The 21,796-nt window shown below is 42.8% G+C and overlaps 1 protein-coding gene across 3 annotated transcripts in view; it reads left to right on the top strand.

Moving 5' to 3' along the window:
• Window positions 1-21,796, top strand: part of LDB3 (LIM domain binding 3) — a 197,083-nt gene that overhangs the window by 134,625 nt on the left and 40,662 nt on the right. For all 3 annotated transcript variants that reach the window (XM_084845328.1, XM_084845330.1, XM_084845327.1), the window contains exons 6-7: window positions 1,721-1,890; window positions 5,354-5,390. In XM_084845328.1, the coding sequence (XP_084701454.1) occupies window positions 1,721-1,890; window positions 5,354-5,390 (207 nt within the window). The remainder of the gene's footprint in view (window positions 1-1,720; window positions 1,891-5,353; window positions 5,391-21,796) is intronic.

The raw sequence follows: 21,796 nt of genomic DNA, 5'->3' as shown, positions 1-21,796 counted from the left end.
TATACCCAACATGTTGAGGGAAGTATTTTTTTTTAATTCCTCAGATTTGTACACACTTCAGAGTACAGCAGTCAGAGGTGTTAAAACATCAAGCATAACATAGTAAGAACTAATCATGGTTGGTGAACTGCCTGTGATAGGCATTTGCTTTACTAGCAAATAGTTACTCAAATGGAATGTATCAATTGCTATATGCAAAACACTAGGCTGTGGTCCTGTTGCAGGCAAATACACCAACACAAAAGTTGAGACTTTTTTATTCAATCATATCAAATTGAAAAAATATTATTGTGCACACACATGTGGATGAGATTGTGGGATGAAGGCCAAATGATGTTTGGATTCAAAATGCCCATATATATTGTCAATCAGAATATAGTAAAGCTCCATAGCAAAATGATGATGGTAGAAGGTGGATCCTACAGGATGGAGTAGACAATAGTGTGCAGGGCTTTTGACACTTTCAACCAAACCTCTGTAATTATTTTATTTTTATTTATTTATTTATTTATGATTGCATTTATATCCTGCCTTTTTTCCTCTTGCAAGGAACCCAAGGCGGCTTACATTATCCTCCTCCTCTCCATTTTATCTTCACAACAACAACCCTGTGAAGTAGGTTGGGCTGAGAGTGTGTGACTGGCCCAAAGTCACCCAGTGAGCTTCCATGGCCGAGTGGGGACTAGAACCCGGATCTCCCAGCTCCCAGTCCAACACTCTTGCCACTACACCACACTGGCTCTCTATTTAGTCACCTGTGTTTTAATGGCCCCTTCTCTGCTTATCATTTCAGTCTGTTACTCTGGGAATCCATCACGATATAACAGCAAAACCACTCAAGTTGGAAGTTTTGCCAGAATCTAGTAGCAATCTGTGTGTGACCTTCAAGCTAGTGCTGTCAGGTTTATTGTTCAATGCCCAGCCTTTTGCAGCTGCGGTTCTTGCCATCACAGCAGTGATTATTGCTTCTCCATGTAAATCTTATCAGTTGTTTGATCATAACAGGCAGTTGCTGTTATAGCAAAAAAAAAAAAAAAAGTGCTTCATAGTCCATGGAGAATTATGTAGCTCACAAAACACAGTAGGTTATGTGAAACATGGTATTAGGTCCAAAGGCAGCAGGGCCAATCTACATATGCAAGAAAATTACATTGAATGACGTTCCTGGGGCTATGCTATCATAGTGGCTGCATGCATAGGACCTACATGGAGGTGCTGGTCCGTACAGGCAGTGCCTACATGTGATTCCTTCTGGACTGCAAGCCTGCTGCCAGCAGACCTGTAAACTGTCACAACACATACGCTGGAATCATGAGTGATCCCATGCTGCTCTCTATAATTCTTTATAAATAGTTTATCTGAATTTCTGATAATCCCAGTATTTTGGATAATTGCAGGCCACTTGAATAAATGGCTTGTTTTTAGTAGATTGCCTTGTTGTAATACGGAATAGTCCATGTGCAGATCATTTCTAAAAAGAAGATGGCAGTGTTGTTTAGATGATGGTGATGCTGGTCCATCCTCATTTTCATTTTGAAAACAAATGCCGTTTAGAATTATTTATCTTCAATCTGTCATGCAAAACTTATATTTACCAAAAGCGTATCACATTGTTCAGCAAAAACTAGGGCTCTGAAGACAAATGGCAGGAAGGGTTTTGGGGAAGGGAGGGTAAAACCAGTGTTAGCTATTTTACAGTGCACCTCTTTCTGCATTGCAGTAGCCTCCCCGTTAAAGATCCTCATGTAGACAGTGCCTCTCCAGTGTATCAGGCTGTACTTAAAACTCAGAACAAGTCTGAAGATGAGCTTGATGATTGGAGTCGCCGTTCTTCCCATTTGCAGTCCAAGTCCTTCCGCATCCTGGCTCAGATGACAGGAACTGAGTACAGTAAGTCAGACTGGGAAGCCCCAGTTCACATCTTTGATGGAATTCCTTCTTTCTTCTCCCTCTTTTGTATACCAACGCTCAATGCTCATATAGATCTTCTCTAGTGTAAGCTAATGTCCTAGGTCTCCATCATGAGAGAAATCCTTTAATCTGAGTGGAACCATGGGCCTTACTTATTCGTAATGAGCAATAAGCCAAGTAAAGATAGTCCTCCTGGAGCAGTTTTCTCTATTATTATTTTTCAAAGCATTTTTTTTAAAATTTAGAAATCTAAAATTTGCCACATCAGCAAAGGAACTGGAATTATGTATTTATTCATTCAAAAGTGATTTATAACAGCACATTGAAAAATTAAAACTGCTATTATATAAGCTCAGTTCAGGAAACTGAATAAATAACCTGAAAATGTGTTGGGCAGCAAGAAAAGTCAGTATGAGGAAAACACGCCAAGGCCCGATGAAAAAAAGGGTTTACCATCCTTAAAGATGGAAAGCAAAGAGGAACAATTACTCCCTTTCAGATGGGAGTCTGTTTCATAGCCTTGGGGCCACGGGAGTCTGTTTCTAACAGTGGATGTTCATATTTTGCAAAGGGCTGCCACCAGGTTTGAAAAGGTCTCTTGGGCAAGGTGCCTTCCATCACTGCCCTAGCACTGGTTGGCAAGCAAAGCCCTCCCATAAACTTATGAGAAGCAGAGGTGGGCACCAGCAGGAGCAAGTGGCAGTGCTGAGAGGTGGAGTGCTAGGCTCACTGGCCGTCTAGAGCATTTACTATCTTAAACCCCCACAATGCCTCTGGATCCTCCTGTAGCATCGTAGAGTGACACTATCTTGGGGATGGGGCCCAGAGGCATTGTGGGGGAATTAAGATAGCAGCAATGGCTCCAGCCACCTGGCTTGGCATTCTTTTCAGAGCTGGGCTCTTTCTAAAAAAAGTTTTTGAAGTAAAGAATTAAAGGATGCTAACATCAGCTGTGGTGAGCTTTCCTGAGTGCTTGGTTTCTGGTATTTGCCTGAGGGTGCTATGTGGCACTGTGAGACCTGGAGGAGTGGGTAATTGCACCAAATCGGGCAGAGGTCTGCTCAGTTTGGGGTGCTTTTTCTCCCCCAGCAGTCCCTTGCACCCATCCCACATTGTTCAACAGGGCTTCCCTGATCCTCTGGAGAGGCTTTTTGGTGGGTGCAGGTAGCTGCAGGGCAGAAGGAAGGATGGGAAATGTTCCTTTCATGAACTTCCTTAATTTGACTCATCTTAGGAGCCAAGGCATAAAGTTGGGTGTCATCACCCCCAAAGCTCCAAATATGGCTCCCAATGGCTTCATCTAAATCAGAGGTGGGCAACAGATGGTCCTCCAGATGTTTTGATCTAAAACTCACATCATCCCTCATCATTGGCTATGCTGGCTAGGGCTGATGGGAATTGTGAGCCAAAACATCTGGAAGGCCACAAGATATCCACCCCTGATCTAGATATTAAAGAGCACTGTAACTGATGGAAAACCACATACCAACTCCCAAGCAGCCTAATAACCGCTCCAGTTGTCCCCCTCTGAGTGAGACTGGACACAATGGAACAAAAATCACAGCAGAGCAATCCCTAACATCATGGCCTGATGTTTCAGATCATAGAATCATAGAATAGCAGGGTTGGAAGGGGCCTACAAGGTCATTGAGTCTTTCATCGAGTCTTTCATCGAGACTTTCTCCATGAAAGACTTTCATTGAGTCTTGGACTACAGATAGTCCAAGAGAACAGGGATGGGTGAACATGCAGTGCCTGAGCTTATTGAGGTTCTCCAAATTTGTCCTCAAAGCTCAGTTCGCTCATTCACATTCCCATATACAAGCATCTTTTTTCAAAGGAAAATGTGCATTTTTAAAGTGTACGTTTTTCCAATTGAAAATGTGCATTCCCCCCCATAGGCTAAAGCATGAAATTCCAGATGGGGAGGGGGGGATGCACATTTGTGCAAGTGCGCACTTTTGAATGTGAACACAAGTTTGAGAAAGTGTGAATCTTTCCTGAGAACTGCATTCCTGTTTGCGTTCAGGGTTGCGAACATGACTTGTTCTCCAAATTTGCAAACAGAAATGAAATTCTCATACATCCCTACTGGAGAACTGCATGGTAGCAGCTTTTGATACTAACAAGATCAGCGGGACAGTATTCACGCTTTTGATCTCTAGGTGCAGATCATCAAGTAGGGCTGGAAAGATAATATACAGAATCAAAACAATTTTCCGCAGAACATGCTGACTGAATGGGCATTCCAATGCAACAAAAAGTTTCCAAATTTCAGATTAAGGAGGAATAGAAAAAGTTGCAGAGGTTTTTTGAGACATCTCATCATGCCTCCTGTCCTTTAATCCCTTTTTTCTATTTGGTCATTAAAAGTTGTGGGATTTTTTGTAGGAAAAAATCAACGTTTATTCGTACTCTAATCATTAACAGTGAGAATCAAAATAGTGCATAAATGGAACATCCCAAATGGCCTTCTAAATTGAAGTTTGGGCTAAACGAATTTGGACTACTCTTTATGTATTAAAACTTAAAACTTTGACCAGATTTTGGAAAGGAAAAATATTAGAAATGTGTTTTCTCTATTTTAAGTCAACATAGTTCAAGTCAATGACTATAAGTTATCAACTGCTAGCAATTTAACATTCGGCAGCCAACAAGTTGTTTGTATAGAAGGGGTCTGCCACAAAACTTCATTGAAGAATTGCAAAATTGTATTTGCACTTTTTTCACATTGAGAAACTCAGTGTATTGGTTATTATTTTTCTAATTATTAAACATTTTCCTGCAACATGGTGTACCAAGTAAAGGGCCAAACTGCACATTTTGTTGGGAATTTGTGACTTGAACTCTTGGTTTCTTTTGGTTTCACTAATAGCAGACATGTGGTGGGTGGGGGCTATTTAGATTGCAGGCACAGCACTAGGGCAGGGGATTAAACCTCCCTGCCCCCAGCCCCAGCACTCATTCCCTGATCATGCAAATCCTCACCCACCCCTGTAAAACTGCTATGAGCCACAGATTGGACAAAATACAGGTACAATATGTATCTGTATGTTTTCTCCTCCATGGCTAATAGCAGCCTTGGGAAGATGATTTCCATTGGGAAATCGGTGCATAGAGGAGGGAAAGAAGAAGACATTGGGAAATCCAATTATGAATCTCCTACATCACCCTTCCCCAACCTGGTGGCCTCCAGATATGGTGCACTACAATTCCCATCACCCCCAGCCTGCATGGTCATGACTGGGGTGATGGGGGTTGTAGTCCAGTACATCTAGAGGGTGCCAGGTTGAGGAAGGCTCTCCTACGTAATATGTACGTTGGCCCCAAGGAAACCTGAACTACCTACCTCCTCACCTCTCCTTGTAGTTACATTGTGAGCTCCACCCAGTCTTCTTGTTTTTCTGCCCCACCTCTAACGGAGTCAATTTCTCACCTGCAGTGCAAGATCCAGACGAAGATGCCCTCAGGAGATCAAGGTAGGCAACTAGCAGCAAGCACTACGGCCTTCTCTTAAGTGATAACAAACACTTAGTGCTCTAAACTGGCATTAATTTGAAAATGATAAAAATTAGTGTTTTTTTTCTTTATAAGCCTACTACATTTACTCAAATCACTAAAAAAAATGAAAAGTGCTATTGGCTTAACAAGAAGCTCTAGGTTCAAAAGATGTCAAGCGGCATAATTTTAGCGGCCGTGCTCAGTCCTTGCTGAGTTGTTGCACGAGGAATTCCCTTCTTGTTTGCAAAGGGATTACTATGTGCTACAGACTCAACATGGACCAGCGTGCATGTGATTTCCCTCAGTTTTATAAGTGGGTGGAAATGTAATAAGATGGTGTGGCTAGTGTTGACGTTTTAATGAGCAATTTATTTGGATGATCCTGTGATTGGCACTTGTTTCAATGGAGATGCACCGATGATAACGGTAATGGAGTTGTTCCCAATGATATGAATAAAACATTAAGTTTGTTTTACTGGAAACTAAATAGGGGGGAAAACCCAACTCAACTGAATCCAACCAACTTTATTTGGATTGTTTCTTCTCGTAATAATGCAGTATGAGCACACAGGACTGCTTTTGCTACTAGAGTTTGTCCGTTTTCAAGTAGTCAGAAGCTCAGATATTCGTCCATTTCCAGGCTGTTGCGATTGTCTAGTTTGAATAGGCTACAAGGCTTCACTTTGTTCCTCCATCCAGTTTAGTAGTGGCTGTCTGAAGTAGACAAACCTGCATCCTAACCTGCTCTCCTGCTTATATATCTCTCTTTCCCTCGGAATGTTCTTCTAAGCAAGACCTCGGGTTTGTGATTTGTCTTGCAATTGTGTCTCGCCAAAGTTCCCAATGTGCAAATGCAGACTGGCTTTTATTGATGTTTGATCTCTGTGACTCTTCCTTGTATATTTACATTTCTGAAGCCGCCACCCCCATATCAGTAATTGCAGAATTATATTTGCAGGTACATATGGCTGCCATCCACCTTCCATTGGAAGTGACAGATGATTATAAAACTGTTAGTCTATTTGACCTTATTAGACTATCTGCATTATAGATACTATAGACTGAATTCCTCCTTTAATACAGCAGAACACTTATGGATTGAACAGCTGTATCACACGTTACAAAATTTGTACGCAGAAGGCACTTCCATGTAGGAATTAACATGCAGTCTCTCTGTATGTGAATTGTCATGTGTGACATTTTCTGTCGCATCTACACTTGCTGCATATACACTGGGTGGCCTCAGAAAATGCATAACCATTCCTTAATGCTTTCCAGCATTATATTCTGACTGTAGCTGACTATACCTAATGTACCAATTCTGAGGTCTAGTTTACACATAAATAGAGCCTCTGATTTACTGTAGCAGCCCTGGCAGCTGCTGCAGCCACCCATGGAAAGCCTCATTATATATCCCTCTCAACACCATCACTTGGCCACTTGCCTGCCCACCTGCCACCAGTGGGTGACTTCTTCCAACAGCAAGAGAGGAGAACAAGGATGTCAAGGCAAAGACTTTCCTTTTCCTCTCTGGTGGTGCACAAGAAATGTGGATGCCACTAGGAGAGCAAGTTGGCCATGGTGAAGGGAGAGTACTGAAGTGGCGCTCTCTGCAGATGACTGTAGCAGCTGTTTAAAGCTGCTACAGTCACCTCAAAGGCTTTTTACCATACAGACCACATAGAGGCTGTATTTAGGACTCCTGAGTAGTGATCTCTACACCAGCAATCAAGTATTTAGGATTTGGTGCATTTCTTCATTTCCCAAGTAACCCAATCTGACCAATTGATATGAGGTTGTTGGTTGTTCCTTTGCATGCATTTGAAAACAAATATACTCCTTCAAGAGAGGGCATTGCAAATAGCACCAATTTGCCCCGATTTATAGCCAGTTGCATATTTTGTTAAATGTGATTTGAAGTACATAAAAATCTTCTATGCATCATGTACTGTATGTTGTCAGCATTGTTCATTTCACTTGTTACTAAAATTATGAGTGCCAGGATGCTCAGCCACTAGTAAACATCATGACTTTGTGCATGCTAGGACAAAAGATTAAGGTAGCTGGTTTCACGTTCAGCTAGTACTACCTTGAGCTTCCAGGCTCCATTTAAAAATAAGAAGAACCAATGCTCATAGTAGCAGGTTTTTAACCCATGGGGCTGCTGCAGTTGTACATTATATACTGCTGTTCTTGTAGCTTTCCCATCTAGGCCAGCAGACACATTCATTCATAGTTCCAAAAAGTTGGATGACAAAGATGGTTGTTCAGTTGTTCAGTCGTGTCCGACTCTTCGTGACCCCATGGACCATAGCACGCCAGGCCTTCCTGTCCTGCGCTCTCTCCCGGAGCGTGCTCAAGTTCATATTCATTGCATCCGTGATGCTATCTAGCCATCTCATCCTCTGCCGTCCCCTTCTCCTTTTGCCTTCAGTCTTTCCCAGCATCAGGGTCTTTTCCAGGGAGTTTTCTCTTCGCATTAGGTGGCCAAAATATTGGAGCTTCAGCTTCAGGATCTGTCCTTCCAATGAGCACTCAGGGTTGATTTCCTTTAGGATGGACTGATTTGACCTCCTTGCAGTCCAGGGGACTCATAAGAGTCTTCTCCAGCACCACAGTTGGAAAGCATCAATTCTTCGGCGCTCAGCCTTCCTTATAGTCCAGCTCTCACAGCCATACGTTACTACTGGGAAAACCATAGCCTTGATTAGACGGACCTTTGTCGGCAAGGTGATGTCTCTGCTTCTTACTATGCTGTCTAGGTTTGCCATAGCTTTCCTCCCAAGGAGCAAGCGTTTTTTAATTTCATGGCTACAGTCACCGTCTGTGGTGATCTTGGAGCCCAAGAAAGTAAAATCTGTCACTGCTTCCATTTCTTCCCCTTCTATATGCCAGGAAGTGATGGGGCCAGATACCATGATCTTAGTTTTTTTAATGTTGAGTTTCAAACCAGCTTTTGCACTCTCCTCTTTCACCCTCAACAAGAGGCTCTTTAGATCCTCTTCACTTTCTGCCATTAGGGTGGTATCGTCTGCATATCGGAGGTTGTTGATAATTCTCCCGGCAATCTTAATTCCGACCTGTGATTCATCCAACCTGGCGTTTCTCATGATGTACTCTGCATATAAGCTAAATAAGCAGGGTGACAATATGCAGCCTTGTCGTACTCCTTTCCCAATTTTGAACCCCTCGGTTGTTCCATGTCTGGTTCTTACTGTTGCTTCTTGACCCTCGTACAGGTTTCTCAGGAGACAGATAAGATGGTCTGGTACTCCCATCACTTTAAGAATTTGCCACAGTTTGTTGTGATCCACACAATCAAAGGCTTTAGCGTTGTCAATGAAGCAGAAATAGACGTTTTTCTGGAATTCTCTTGCTTTCCCATGATCCAGCGAACGTTGGCGATTTGATCTCTAGTTCCTCTGCCTCTTCGAAACCCAGCTTGTACTTCCGGTAGTTCTCGGTTCGCATACTGCTGAAGCCTAGCTTGTAGGATTTTGAGCATCACCTTGCTGGCATGTGAAATGAGCACAATTGTGTGGTAGTTTGAACACTCTTTGGCATTGCCCTTCTTTGGAATTGGAATGTAAACTGACCTTTTCCAGTCTTGTGGCCACTGTTGAGTGTTCCAGATTTGTTGGCATATTGAATGCAGCACTTTAACAGCATCATCTTTTAGGATTTTAAATAGCTCAGCTGGAATACTGTCATCTCCGCTAGCTTTGTTGTTACTAATGCTTCCTAAGGCCCACTTGACATCACTCTCGAGGATGTCCGGCTCAAGTTCAGTGACCGCACTATCATGGCTATCAGGGACATTCAGATCTTTCCTGTATAGTTCTTCTGTGTATTCTTTCCACCTCTTCTTAATCTCATCTGCTTCTGTTAGGTCCCTGCCTTCTTTGTCCTTTATCATGCCCGTCTTTGCACAAAACGTTCCCTTGAGATCTCCAATTTTCTTGAAGAGATCTCTAGTCTTTCCCATTCTGTTGCTTTCCTCGATTTCTTTGCATTGTTCATTTCAGAAGGCCTTCTTGTCTCTCCTTGCTATTCTCTGGAACTCTGCATTCAGTTGGATATATCTTCCCCTTTCTCCCTTGCTTTTCGCTTCCCTTCTTTCTTCAGTTACTTGTAAAGCCTCATCAGACAGCCAATTGGCTTTCTTGCATTTCTTTTTCTTTGGGATAGATTTCGTTGCTGCCTCCTGAACAATGTTACAGACCTCCGTCCATAGTTCCTCAGGCACTCTGTCTATCAGGTCTAATCCCTGAAATCTATTCCTCACCTCCACTGTATATTCATCAGGGATATGATTTAGGTCATACCTGAATGGTTTAGTGGTTTTCCCTACATTCTTCAATTTAAGCTGAAATTTTGCAACAAGAAGCTCATGATCTGAGCCACAGTCAGCTCCAGGTCTTGTTTTTACTGACTGTATAGAGCTTCTCCATCTTTGGCTGCAAAGGACATAATCAATCTGATTTCGATATTGAGCATCTGGTGATGTCCATGTGTAGAGTCGCCTCTTGTGCTGTTGGAAAAGAGTGTTTGCTATGATCAGCGTGTTCTCTTGGCAAAACTCTATTAGCTTTTGTCCTGCTTCATTTTGTACACCAAGGCCATGCCTTCCTGTTATCCCGGTGATTTCTTGACTTCCTACTTTAGCATTCCAATCCCCTATGATGAAGAGGACATCTTTTTTTGGTGTTAGTTCTAGAAGGTGTTGTAGGTCTTCATAGAACCGATCAACCTCAGCTTCTTCGGCATCAGTGGTTGGGGCATAGACCTGAATTACTGTGATGTTGAATGGTTTGCCTTGGATTCGTACTGACATCATCCTATCATTTTTAAGATTGTACCCCAGTACTGCTTTTCCCACCCTTTTGTTGACTATGAGTGCTACTCCATTTCTTCTAAGGGATTCTTGCCCACAGTAGTAGATATGATGGTCACCTGAATTATATTCGCCCATGCCTGTCCATTTTAGTTTGCTGATTCCCAAGATGTCGATGTTCAATCTTGCCATCTCATGTTTGACCACCTCCAGCTTACCTTGATTCATTGATCTGACATTCCAGGTTCCTAAACAATATTATTCTTTACAGCATCGGACTTTCTTTTCACCACCAGACACATCCACAGCTGAGTGTCCTTTCGGGTTTGGCCCAGCCGCTTCACTCTTTCTGGCGCTACTTGGAAATACCCTCTGCTCTTCCCCAGTAGTATGTTGGACACCTTCCGACCTGAGGGTCTCATCTTCCGGCGTCATATCTTTTAGCCTTCTGGTACGTTCCATGGGGTTTTCTTGGCAAGAATACTGGAGTGGGTTGCCATTTCCTTCTCCAGCGGACCACATTTTGTCAGAACTCTCTGCCATGACCTGTCCGTCTTGGTGGCCCTGCACGGCATAGCTTATGGCTTCACTGAGTTACGCAAGCCCCTTCGCCACAACAAGGCAGTGATCCATGAAGGGGGACAAAGATGGAGTGTTGTATCAAACTGCCCTATCTCAGTAGCACAGTGATAGAGGAGTTGTTAACAGTGTACACGGCCTCCACAGTAGTGGGTTTGTAGGATAGCCTGCAGCCAAAGGAATCTGTAGTTCCTCCAACATTCACTCTGTGTGGTCTTCAGAGAGGAGGTTAGTTCATAAGACCATTGTTGAGTTAAAAGACCTTTCTCCTCAGTATTCAGGTAGTAAAATGGTCTTGCAAAAGGCTCCATCTGTGCAGTGCTGCAAGTCCTGAAAAATGCTTGTTCTATGATGCTTTCAGGCTGTGATTAGTTATACTTTTTTCTTTTTCATGCAACAATTGAGGGGCAGTGCCTTCTTATGGTGGCTTTCAACACTGGCCTTGACATAATCCGGAAGATGGTTGCAAAATTCTGAGTACTATCAGAATGCCAGTGTAGGAGAGAATTTGCTTGCTAGTTAGCACATGACTGCTGTTCTCTGGTGCTCTGTCTGTGTTTCAACTTTGTTCGCTGTGCAAAATCATAAGGGCTGGATGAGGCCTTGTGGAACTCCCTGTTTCTTTGTATTCTTTCACTCAAAATGATGGGGGTTCTAGAGTAAAAAGAGAAAAGAAAACAATACTTTCACACTCTTGGGCCTGGGGGCTGTTTTTCTGTAACCATTCTCAACTATGGTTAATATGTGACCTTTTCTCAGTGTCAGGCTATGTGGTGCTTCAGATTTAAGAGTTACCATTTACTGTAGTATAGTTCCTCAATCATGGGATTTGTCATGAATTATTCAGTGAATTGCTGAGTACTATGTCAGTTTCTGAGTACTATGTCAGTTTCTAATGCGGTCTCTTGAATTCTTTATCATGCTGAGATGGAGGGATCTGTCTTGACATGGCTGCCTGTGTTATTATTTTCTCAACACACACAATCTTGTTTGGAGCTCCTGATAATTCTGGTCGGAGCGGCTTAGCTAGAAAACTACTGCTGAATAGAAACCCACACCCACACACACTGTTGAAGCTTCTCAGTAGACATTTCAAAGAACTTTAAAGAGACACCTTAGGGCAGAACTTGGCATGTTATAAAAATCTGGAGTTCCCCACTCTCCTCTATAACAGCAGTCCCCTATCTGGGCAACTTGGATAAAGGTTGCATGAAAGTTATGAAGAGGGAACATGGAGGCTGTCATGTTTCCTCCAACTGTACAGTTGTACCCTGAAAGAAAAACATTAAAAGGACCCCACATGTTCGTGCTTTTTGTATCCCCTCCCAAAAATGTTAAAAAAAGATTGATTTCCACTGTTTAGGGTATTTGTTGTTTGTGCTTCTTTCAGCTTGGATGACAGCTGAGGCCCTGTTCATATCTTACTTTGAAACTTCAAAAACAATTGGGCTTTTAAATTTTGTTTTAAAACCCAGGAGCTATAATTCATAAGATCACTTGAACCCGCTTTCCAGCAGCACTGCCCCTGCCATGGCCCCTTTTGTTAAGAGTTCCCAAATGTGAAGGGCAAGGCAGTGGGCACTGGAGATCTTCCTCCCCATTGTTCTTCTTGCCCCTCTCTTGGTGCAGGTGAAGGAGACGTTGCAGTTGACATCACAATGTAAGAGTACTGGTGGATGGGATTATGGCCAGACTAGACGGGGTGTCCCCACGTTTCCTTTTTTGAGGGAAAATGTGCATACCAGTTGCAGGGTAGCCTGAGCAGCAATGGGACTACAGGTGGCGGGGAAGAGTAAACCTTTCTTCCTTGCCATGTTCCCAACCCTCTTGAAGCTGGGGAGGTGGGCAGGGGAGCAGTTTTCATCAGGACCGTGGCAAGGGGAAAGGTTAAACCAGCGGTGGGCACCATGTAACACTCCACATTTGTGGCCTACAACTCCCATCAGCTGTAGCAGTATATCTGATGGTAAGGGATGATAGGAGTTGTAGGCCAAGACATCCAGATGGCCACAAGTTGCCCTCCTTTGGGTTAAACTCTCCCTCCCCACCCCCTTGTGGTCTTCATGCTGTTCATGCACAATCATATCACACCTCATCTAGTGAGGCCATTTCCTCTTTCACCAATACTGCTAGAGCAACTGTTATTTACATTTTTTAAACATACATGTTAATTGCATTCATGCAATCAACTGCATGTCTGGTTTGGCCCTGAGTCATGGGGAAAAGTGGGGTGGGGCACTTAATCATATCTCAGTAGTATAGCATACCAGGTTCCTGTTGAGACCACCTCAACCCGGTGTTGTTCATTTAGTATGAAAACCCTTAGAGGGACTGTATTTATGGTAGGAATTTCTGGGGAAAACCAACCCACCTTCAAATGTGATTCACAAATTTATTTAGGTTCCATGCTACCATGTTTTACAGAACCCTGCCAGGCAGAAATGTAACATATGAACAGCGGCCCGGTGTGTGCTCTCCTTTTTTTGTCTAGCCTGTTTCACTCTCCAGAGCTGCACTAAAACAAAATATTTTTTTTGTTTCTGTATTTGGGCTTAAATTCAAACCTCCAGAAACACACGCTCCAAAAAAAGGGGGGGTTACTAACAGTAACCAAAACAAGAATTGAAATAGTCAAATGATTGATTTCTTTTGTGCAAATCTTTCTCTTCTGTTTCCTTCTTGTCCACTCGCCTCTTTTAATTTTCCAACTCTGATTGCGCCGTCAAAATACCGGTGCAGCCCAGAAGAAGACCATTTGACAGAGTTCTAGGATGCCTGGCAGATCCTGAATGTCTTTAGTGTTTGTGGAAAGAGAATTGAGGGTCCCAGAATCACTTAGGGAGGCAATAGACATCTTGCAGAATTATAACCCTGCAGGGTCAGCTGTCCTATGAGGCAGAGTGAAGCAGCTGCTACAGGCCTGCGATTTGGGGCATCAAATTGTAAATTATTTGGTTTATTGCCCTTTTTACTGCAGGAGTGGTGTTGTTAGGATTTGCTGCTTTAGATTCTGAAATATCTTGGGCCAGCCCTGTTCCTCTTAGCTTAGCAAAAGGTTACTGTACCGTCTGTAGTTAATGGATTTCATTCACACTCTCCCTAGTAAATGGAACAGAAATGCTATGAAAAATAAGCTACTACGTGTTTGATGTACTTTTAATACAAATGACTATAAGCTAACTTAGATATTAAAATGCTGAAAACGTTTGCTTTCGTTTTTGTGCACTGTAAACATTTGCCGCCTGATCAGATGGAAACTTGTCGGCAGGAAAACAATGAGGCTACATGAAGCGTTTCTAGCAAAAGCAGCCCTGTCAAGCCAAACCAAACTGAGACCAAGGGACAGGAATTTGCGTTTAAATTAAGTAAGTCTTAAATTAAGTCAAACTACCCCACTCTTCCTCCAAAACTTTCATTTTGTCCCTTTTTTGGTATTGATTTTTGAGGCAACTTAAATCCAAATAAATTGCCATTGCCCTAGTTATTAGGCAGGGAGTGGTGCCCACCGTCCCTAACCCCTTTCTTTCTTCCTCCTCTCTCTTTCTCTCCCTCTCTGTCTCTCTTTTTTTCCTCCTCTGTCTCTTTCTTCATGCCACAGGGAAAGGTTTGAAACGGAACGTAACAGCCCACGCTTTGCCAAATTGCGCAACTGGCATCACGGCCTATCGGCGCAAATCCTTAATGTCAAAAGTTAAAAATCCTATGAATAGTAAACAAATGTGCAAGACATATGTACTCTAAAGAATAAACTGCTCTTCTGAGGTAGCACCTAGGAGCATCCCATATATTGAGACACTAAAGGCGTAACACTTGGTGTTGTTTCTTTCCTCAAAGTGCTTGTCTTTGTTTTCTGTTGCTAGCCTGGTTTCCCTCCACCATCCTGTAAGCCTTATGAATTATAAAATGGATTTGATTTGATTTGGTTGGCTGTCACCACACCAAGAGTAGCTTTAAAATTCTGACTGGCTTAGCTATTATAATTTCTAGCTTTTAAATGAATGTATATGAAATGGAGAGACAGATTCCTGTAAGCAAATATATATATATATATATATATATATATATATATATTTCCAGAGAGCGTTCCTGCTGATTAAATAAAATTGGAACTAGGAAGTTGGAAAGGAAAATGTATTGTGCCTAGGGCTTGGGTTTGCCAAATATGTAGACCTCCTAGTTGGCATAGTTCAATTATGTCATTTTAGATCAGATACTTGATGTCCTGGGTTTAATTTATTTTTTCCTTGTTTGTGGCATATCTTTAAGAGTCCAGGCTTTCATGTGTTGCCTTTGAAAGTTGAACCTTGTTATGAGTGTAAAGTTTGGATAGTGGTAGCTCAGGAATTACAGAAGCAAAAGGCACAAGGTAGTACCTTATAAAGTTGGCCTAGAAGAAATGAGAATATATGAGATAATTTGTGCACTGAGATTTTTTTTTTAAAGCATGGCATAATTTTTAGACATAACTTTGCCTCTTCTGTATTGCTGTTGCTTTGAAACCCACTTTTTTCTGTACATAGCAGTGTGGTTTACCTGAAATAAAGAATCTAAAAACAGATGAATTTTTGTGCCTTTTTACCTTAAGTATCTTGCTTCATAAAGTCAAAGTTCACTTTTACTAGAAATGGGGGAACCTGCATTCTTATTGCTTATTATTAAATACAAAAGTCCTGATATATCTTCAAACAGAAAAGAAAAGGAAGCCAAACAACTTGAGTAATAAAATAGCAGTATTCTGTGATTTGGGCCATGGGGAGAGATATGTAGTTGACTGAACCCATTTTTTTTTAGCATGCGTTCAGCCTGAGACCACAATCCAACATAGATTTATGAACACTTAGTCCATTCACCCCAGTTCAGCTATATTTGGTGGCAGAAACAGCTTTCCTGACTTTCCTGACTATACACAAAAAGAGTTGCATGTGTGCATTGCCCCTGTCAGAAAAAACATGATTTGCACCAAACAGCTGCCAGGAAGAGAGTGTGGGCTGGATTTAGTCATAGCTACTCCTTCCTTCCTGCCAAACAGCTGGTTGGCACAATAGCTGATCCCCTGACCAAACTACATGCCCACAGCCCTAGTTGCTGCCTGTATGCACAACTGGAGTGCAGCCATTGATTTCAGTGAACTTTAACATGCCTAAAACTGCATTGGGTTGTGGCTTGGCAGATTCCTGCTCTTTTGCACAAAAACCTGGACCAGATCTTCCTATCATTGTCGCTTTTCTTGGATATTTTCCAACTTTCCTTCCTTTACTTTTGGGTGTCATTTTCTCCCTTGTACTTTTTATTCCCCCTACCCTACCCCCGCCTCTTCTTCTTAGCAAAAGAAGAAGGTTACTCCATAGTTCCATCTCAAATCCCCCTCCCTCTTTTTAAAAAAACACGCGCATTACATCAAATTTATTTGAAAAGGGTATATGGACACATTTATTTGAACCAAAATGTATATCCCACCACACTAACCCAAAATATGTTCTTATTGCAGCTGCACAGCTGCATGTGTACAGTTGGGCAAAATAATCAATATGTAAGTCAGGACCAAGACATTTTGCTGCCTGGGGAAAAGGAAAAGATGCTGCCTCCCCTCCCCGCCCCCATTCAACATACAGAAGCTGACTGGACCGACAGTTGAATCTTACTTCAACACTGACACAGCATCCCTACTGCACCTGAAGGAAAGAAGGCTAGTTTAGGAGGCACAGGGCAGGCCGCATGACACATATGGCTCTGACCTCCAAGACCTTGCCGCCACTTCCTGCCCCCCAGCAACTTCTGCCTAAGGCGGCCACTTCACTCTGCCTAATGGTAGGGTTGGCCCTGCCTGTTGTGGGGTGGGGGAAGCCTACAGGTCTGGAGGGAAGACACATGGAGTAATGGGAGAGATACAAAACTGAGGCATGGTCTAGGCATGCAGTAGAACAGCCTTCCCCAACCCTCCAGATATGTTGGACTGCAACTCCCATCATTCCTAACCACTGGGAATGATGGGATTTGCTGTCCAGCGCATCTGGAGGGCACCAGGCTGGAGGAGGGTGTAGTAGAATGAGGTGATGAGTGATTAAATGGTAGAATAGACTGCACCAATCCAGAATGCAGGTGCAAGATACTGTTTTTGAATGCTCCTCTACTTTAAAAACATCCTGAAAATTAAACCACAAAGAAAAATCCTGTATAGTAAACAAAGGAGAGAAAGGAAACCTTTTATCCCTGTTATGCTAATTGTCTGTCTGCAGGCATTTATTTACTTTTTAATGTGGGGAAGCATTCAAACATGTGGATTTCTACGTATGGTCTGAATTGGTGGTTGGTGCCATCTCTTCTACCATTTTATTCCTCTGCATGTATAAAACGGAAAATAGTATCAGGAAACAGAGGGGCAGGACTGAACTGCAAAGTGATCAGGGTGCCAGCCAAAATTCCCCTTTACAGGGCATCCATGTTCCCTGGATATTGCAACATTGACTAAAGCCCCCACAGTCCAAAGTAAGATGCAGGCAGTGCTTGAATTACAGGTAAGGGGGTGACTATCCCCTTTAACCTTTGTTAAGGGGGTGCCTATCCCCGTTAGCATATCCCCTTTAACCCAGTTACTTTTTTCTTTAGAAGGTTATCGGGGCATGGTTTGGCTAAAAGCGGCCGGGAGGGGGGGAATCCCCTTTATAATCCAAGTACTGGATGCAGTACTTATCAATTTCTGGGCTTTTGTACATCACAGACTTAAACTACTTTAGAAGAAGGCGAGGAAACCTTTATAGCACTCTCACCAGCTACAAACCTCAGTATTGGGGGGGTGGAGTGAGGGGAAGCCATAACAAACGTCTAAAACTGCTATATGTTTGTACCATAGATATGGCCTGCATCTCACCAGCTGCCCACAAAGAGTACACCTTAATTGTTTTTTAATCTCTCCCAAATGTAAAAGGCAATGGAGGGGACAGGGCATTGGGCCGAAACTTCTGAAATATATGTTTGAGAAGGGTGGGGGGAGTCATTTTCCTTTCAGCAAGATCTCAGCCAACCCAATCTCAGCCAGTCTTTTTCTTGAAGTATTTGAAAAGCAGTTTTGCGAGTCTGTTGTGGTTGCAGTTGCTGAGAGGAGGAACTTTTGGAGAGAATTCCAGTGGGGGTGCATGTCTCCAAGGGTAAATGATGAGCCAAGGGCAACATTGTTAGTGGTTAGATGGGTGGGGTGTGTGCTTTGTTGTCTGGTGCCCTCAAGATGCTGGCTGGGGGATTATGGGAGTTGTAGTCCAACACATTTAGAGGGCACCAGGTTGGGGAAGGCTATTGTAAATACTAGTTTGCAACCATTTCAAAGGAGAGGTTTCTTCTCTGCCAGTAAGGTATCTAAGCTTGTGGCATGTGATCTAAAAGAATCCAGAAAAGCCCATCTGCTTCCATGGAGACATGTAGCGCAGCTGTAACATTTCTTACCAGGAGGGTGATTAGAACTATCAGGATCAAGCCAGACATCTCTACCAGTATTATCTTTCTTGGATTCTGGATCAAGTCTCGTTTGAGAGTTCAGGTACTTTCCTATATTGTTAATTTTGTTTCCTGACTGGGCCAAAAGAAGAGGCTTCTCCTAGGGTCACGTCTGTGCCATATTGAAGCTTTCAACACTGAAAGCTAAACCCCTATCTATTTACTGCATCCTGCTGGCCAAAACAAGGCATTCAGGGCATATCTACACTATAACCCTGCATTGGTTTTTAAACCTGTTTCATTGCCATGGCTTCCTCCTCCCAAAGAATCCTAGGAATGGTTGTTTGGTGAGGATACTGAGAATTCTCTGTTGGAAATCCCTAGACCCTCTTCACAAAACTATGGTTTCCAGAGTTCCATAGGGAGATGGAAGGTCTCCATTTTAAGTCTGTGGTATAGATATACCCTCATGGCTGGCCTCCACGTGGCCAGTGCTTTCCTTTGCCTTAACATTATATTCAGGGCTGTGTGCATTCCCCATTTCATGCAAGAAATTCAGCATCCCGAGAATGTCAATTTTTTTTTTTAAAGGCAGCTTTCTAGCCCATATGGGTGCATAGATAGATATTTCTTTTTAAGGTGGGAAATCTCTGATGAAATCTCTGAAATCAAAGAGTGAACAGGCTTAAGTGGTATATCCCATTGTCAGGGATCAGACCATATGAAGCACCAACAGTTCCCATCACTGACGGAAATCAGCAAATACCTATTTGCGTACATTTGTATTGAGCTGCAAACTTCCATTTGTCTTGGAGCAAAATTGGAGGGTAACCTTGGAGCAGAATCTTAATTTTTACAAATGGACACACAGCCCTGACTAAAGGAATGAATGCTGCAGGAATTAAGCTCTGGCAGTGACTTGGTTGGAGTGACTTTTCTTATGACTGGCTGTTAGCACGTGACTTTATAGTTGCTTTCTGCCATATTTTTGTTTTGTTTTCCATGTGGCTATTTTTGTCTTTCCACCCGCACTAACCAGGATGCTTTTCTGACTGAAGACATTTCTCCTATGTTATCCATGCAAGCTCATTTAGTGCCCAAGTCCATGTCATTCATTTTGGGAAAGGGCGCTAACTTTTGTGTCTGAGGAAAAGAGGAAGAAAGAGGTATTCTTCTGCCCACCCCCCACTTAATCTTCAAGAGTTGTACTTAACATTATGCAAGGTGAGGTGGTAAAATGAGACAACAGTATTCTATATTCTACCATTACAGACTGCAGTTATACTGTCCAGCATTTGACCATCTCATACTGGATACTGTATAGAATTACTCTTAATTTTGCACATATAACAGCATGCTAATTGTCGCTTTGTAACTGAAGGAAACTGTACTGTCCAAAACTCACTCTCCCTCTCATGCCAGACTCACAAAGTAATGTGTGACTAGGCCTAAAGCCTTTTCACTAACTTCACCAGGATGGTTTGACCCACTATATACTACTGACTTTGTGTGAGATCGGATACCATGAACCCCAAACATTATATTATTCCAAGTTCAAAATCATTGGTGAACAGCCAAGGAAAATGCAGTCCATAATACAACAGAGAAGAGATGGCAGGCACTGTAACATATAGACAGACTGTAGCCAAAAAAGGCTGGTCCACATATGCAAATACGTTGCTTGAGTGTTCAACACTTGACAGCTGTCAGATGAATGTGTAAATTGACTCTATTGTAAAGCATGGTGCTGGAGGTGATGTGGAAGTTCTGCCTGTGGTGATTGGTTTGTCATGGCTCATTTGCACATGCAAGGCATCACTTGATGCTTTGGTCATCAAATGATGAACATGCATGTGTGAACTGGCCCTTGGTGTCTACTTGAAAAGCTCTACTGGTGCTGACTTAATAGTCAGCAATTTAGTTCCCTTCCGTCTGCTCAGATATTCAGACTAGACCACCTAATATGGCCCATTGGTGGGGAATCATGACGAATGGTTCTGAATCAGGACATCTGGCATCTGAAGTAGAAAATTATTTAGAATGAAGACTTGCTTGTTGAGACCTGCACTTGCGGTTCCCTTTGCTCACAACTCTAAATCACTCCCTTTTCTTCTGTGTTGCTGTAAGGAACTATATTTTTCCCTTCTTTATTTCATATCATTCTGTCTCATTTTAACTTTCACAACTCCCCTGCCGTCATCATTCAGTAGCTCCCTTGATACAGACCCTTAAGGGAAAGGTGTAGGTAGGACGGTTCATGTAGCCACTTTTCCCCACTCCAAGACGGTCAGTGAAGAATTACCACTGGGTGAATGTAGCCACTCAGAAGGATGGTCAGTTGCATCATCCTGCTGAGAAAATTGTACCAATCTCTTGCTTCCCCAGGTGTAAGTGCAGCCGTGTGGTAAATTTCTCCCTACCACTTGGTAGGATGACATAGTCAACTAGCATATGGAACAGTTACATCATACCGTGGTAGTTTACTGCTTGGTAAATGGTCATCTGTATTCACCCATCATGCAACTGGTTTGTAATCAGAGAACTAGTTTACTGAGTAATTGGTTGTCTATATACACCTAGTTTTATTGATCTCCCCACAGCGAGAGGCACTAGGACAGGGTTGGGCAACTTGTGGCCCTCCAGATGTTTTGGACAACAACTCCCATCATGCCTCACTATTGGCTATGCTAGCTAGGGCTGATGGGAGTTATAGGCCAAAACATCTGCTGGGCCGCAAGTTGCCCACCCCTGCACTAGGAACTAGATACAGCAACGTCCCTTTGCAGCAGAACCCTCCTTCCATTTGCAGAAAGGACTGAGATCCAGTGGAGGTTCCTGCTGGAGGAAGTGGCAGCGGGGGCAGATTATTTTCACCAGTTCCCCACCACCACTGCAGCATTTCCCACACTGTTCCAGAGAGGTCCCCACCCTCTGGAGCAGCTTTTCAAGGGGCTGCAGGGGGAAGGTGGAATTGGCAAAAAAATCACAGAAAAATCACAGGAACTCTGGATTCATGCCAAGCTATTCAGCAAGACTCACAAAACAGAGCCACCCGTATGGTGTGGAACTTACCACCTTTCAGACTAGCTCCATATGACCTTTGCTGCAGGGTGATACCAAAAATGTCTTCGGAATAGGAGAAATAGCTATATGACTCAAATCTCCCTTTAGGTTGCTGTAGCCCATAAGGTTTTTCTTTTCTTTTCCATAATTGTAGAGGCCTAATGCTGCTAGAAGCCTAATCTTTGGTCTTGTCTTTAGTCTGGATTATTTGCTTTATCTTGCTATAAATTTGGCTACATTGGAAATAAACTGTGCTTCAGATTTTTTTCAAGCTTGATAGTTTATTTTGAAAGTTCTTGCATGCCCTTTGGTTCTTGGCATATTATTTTAACCCTTCTTCTCGTTCACAGACTACTCTTTCTAACACATGCACTCACACCCTGCCAAGCACCCGTTTCAGTCTGACTGCTTTTTTCTATATGACCTTGCACAAGTGGATTGATAATTTGGCTTGTCTGCAGACCTTTTTTGTGTGGTTTA

The sequence above is a fragment of the Heloderma suspectum genome, chromosome 3 (assembly GCF_057233095.1).
Source record: "Heloderma suspectum isolate Gila_16-S chromosome 3, 16-S_ref, whole genome shotgun sequence".
NCBI lineage: Eukaryota > Metazoa > Chordata > Lepidosauria > Squamata > Helodermatidae > Heloderma > Heloderma suspectum.
This window is presented reverse-complemented; position numbering and strand designations above follow the sequence as displayed.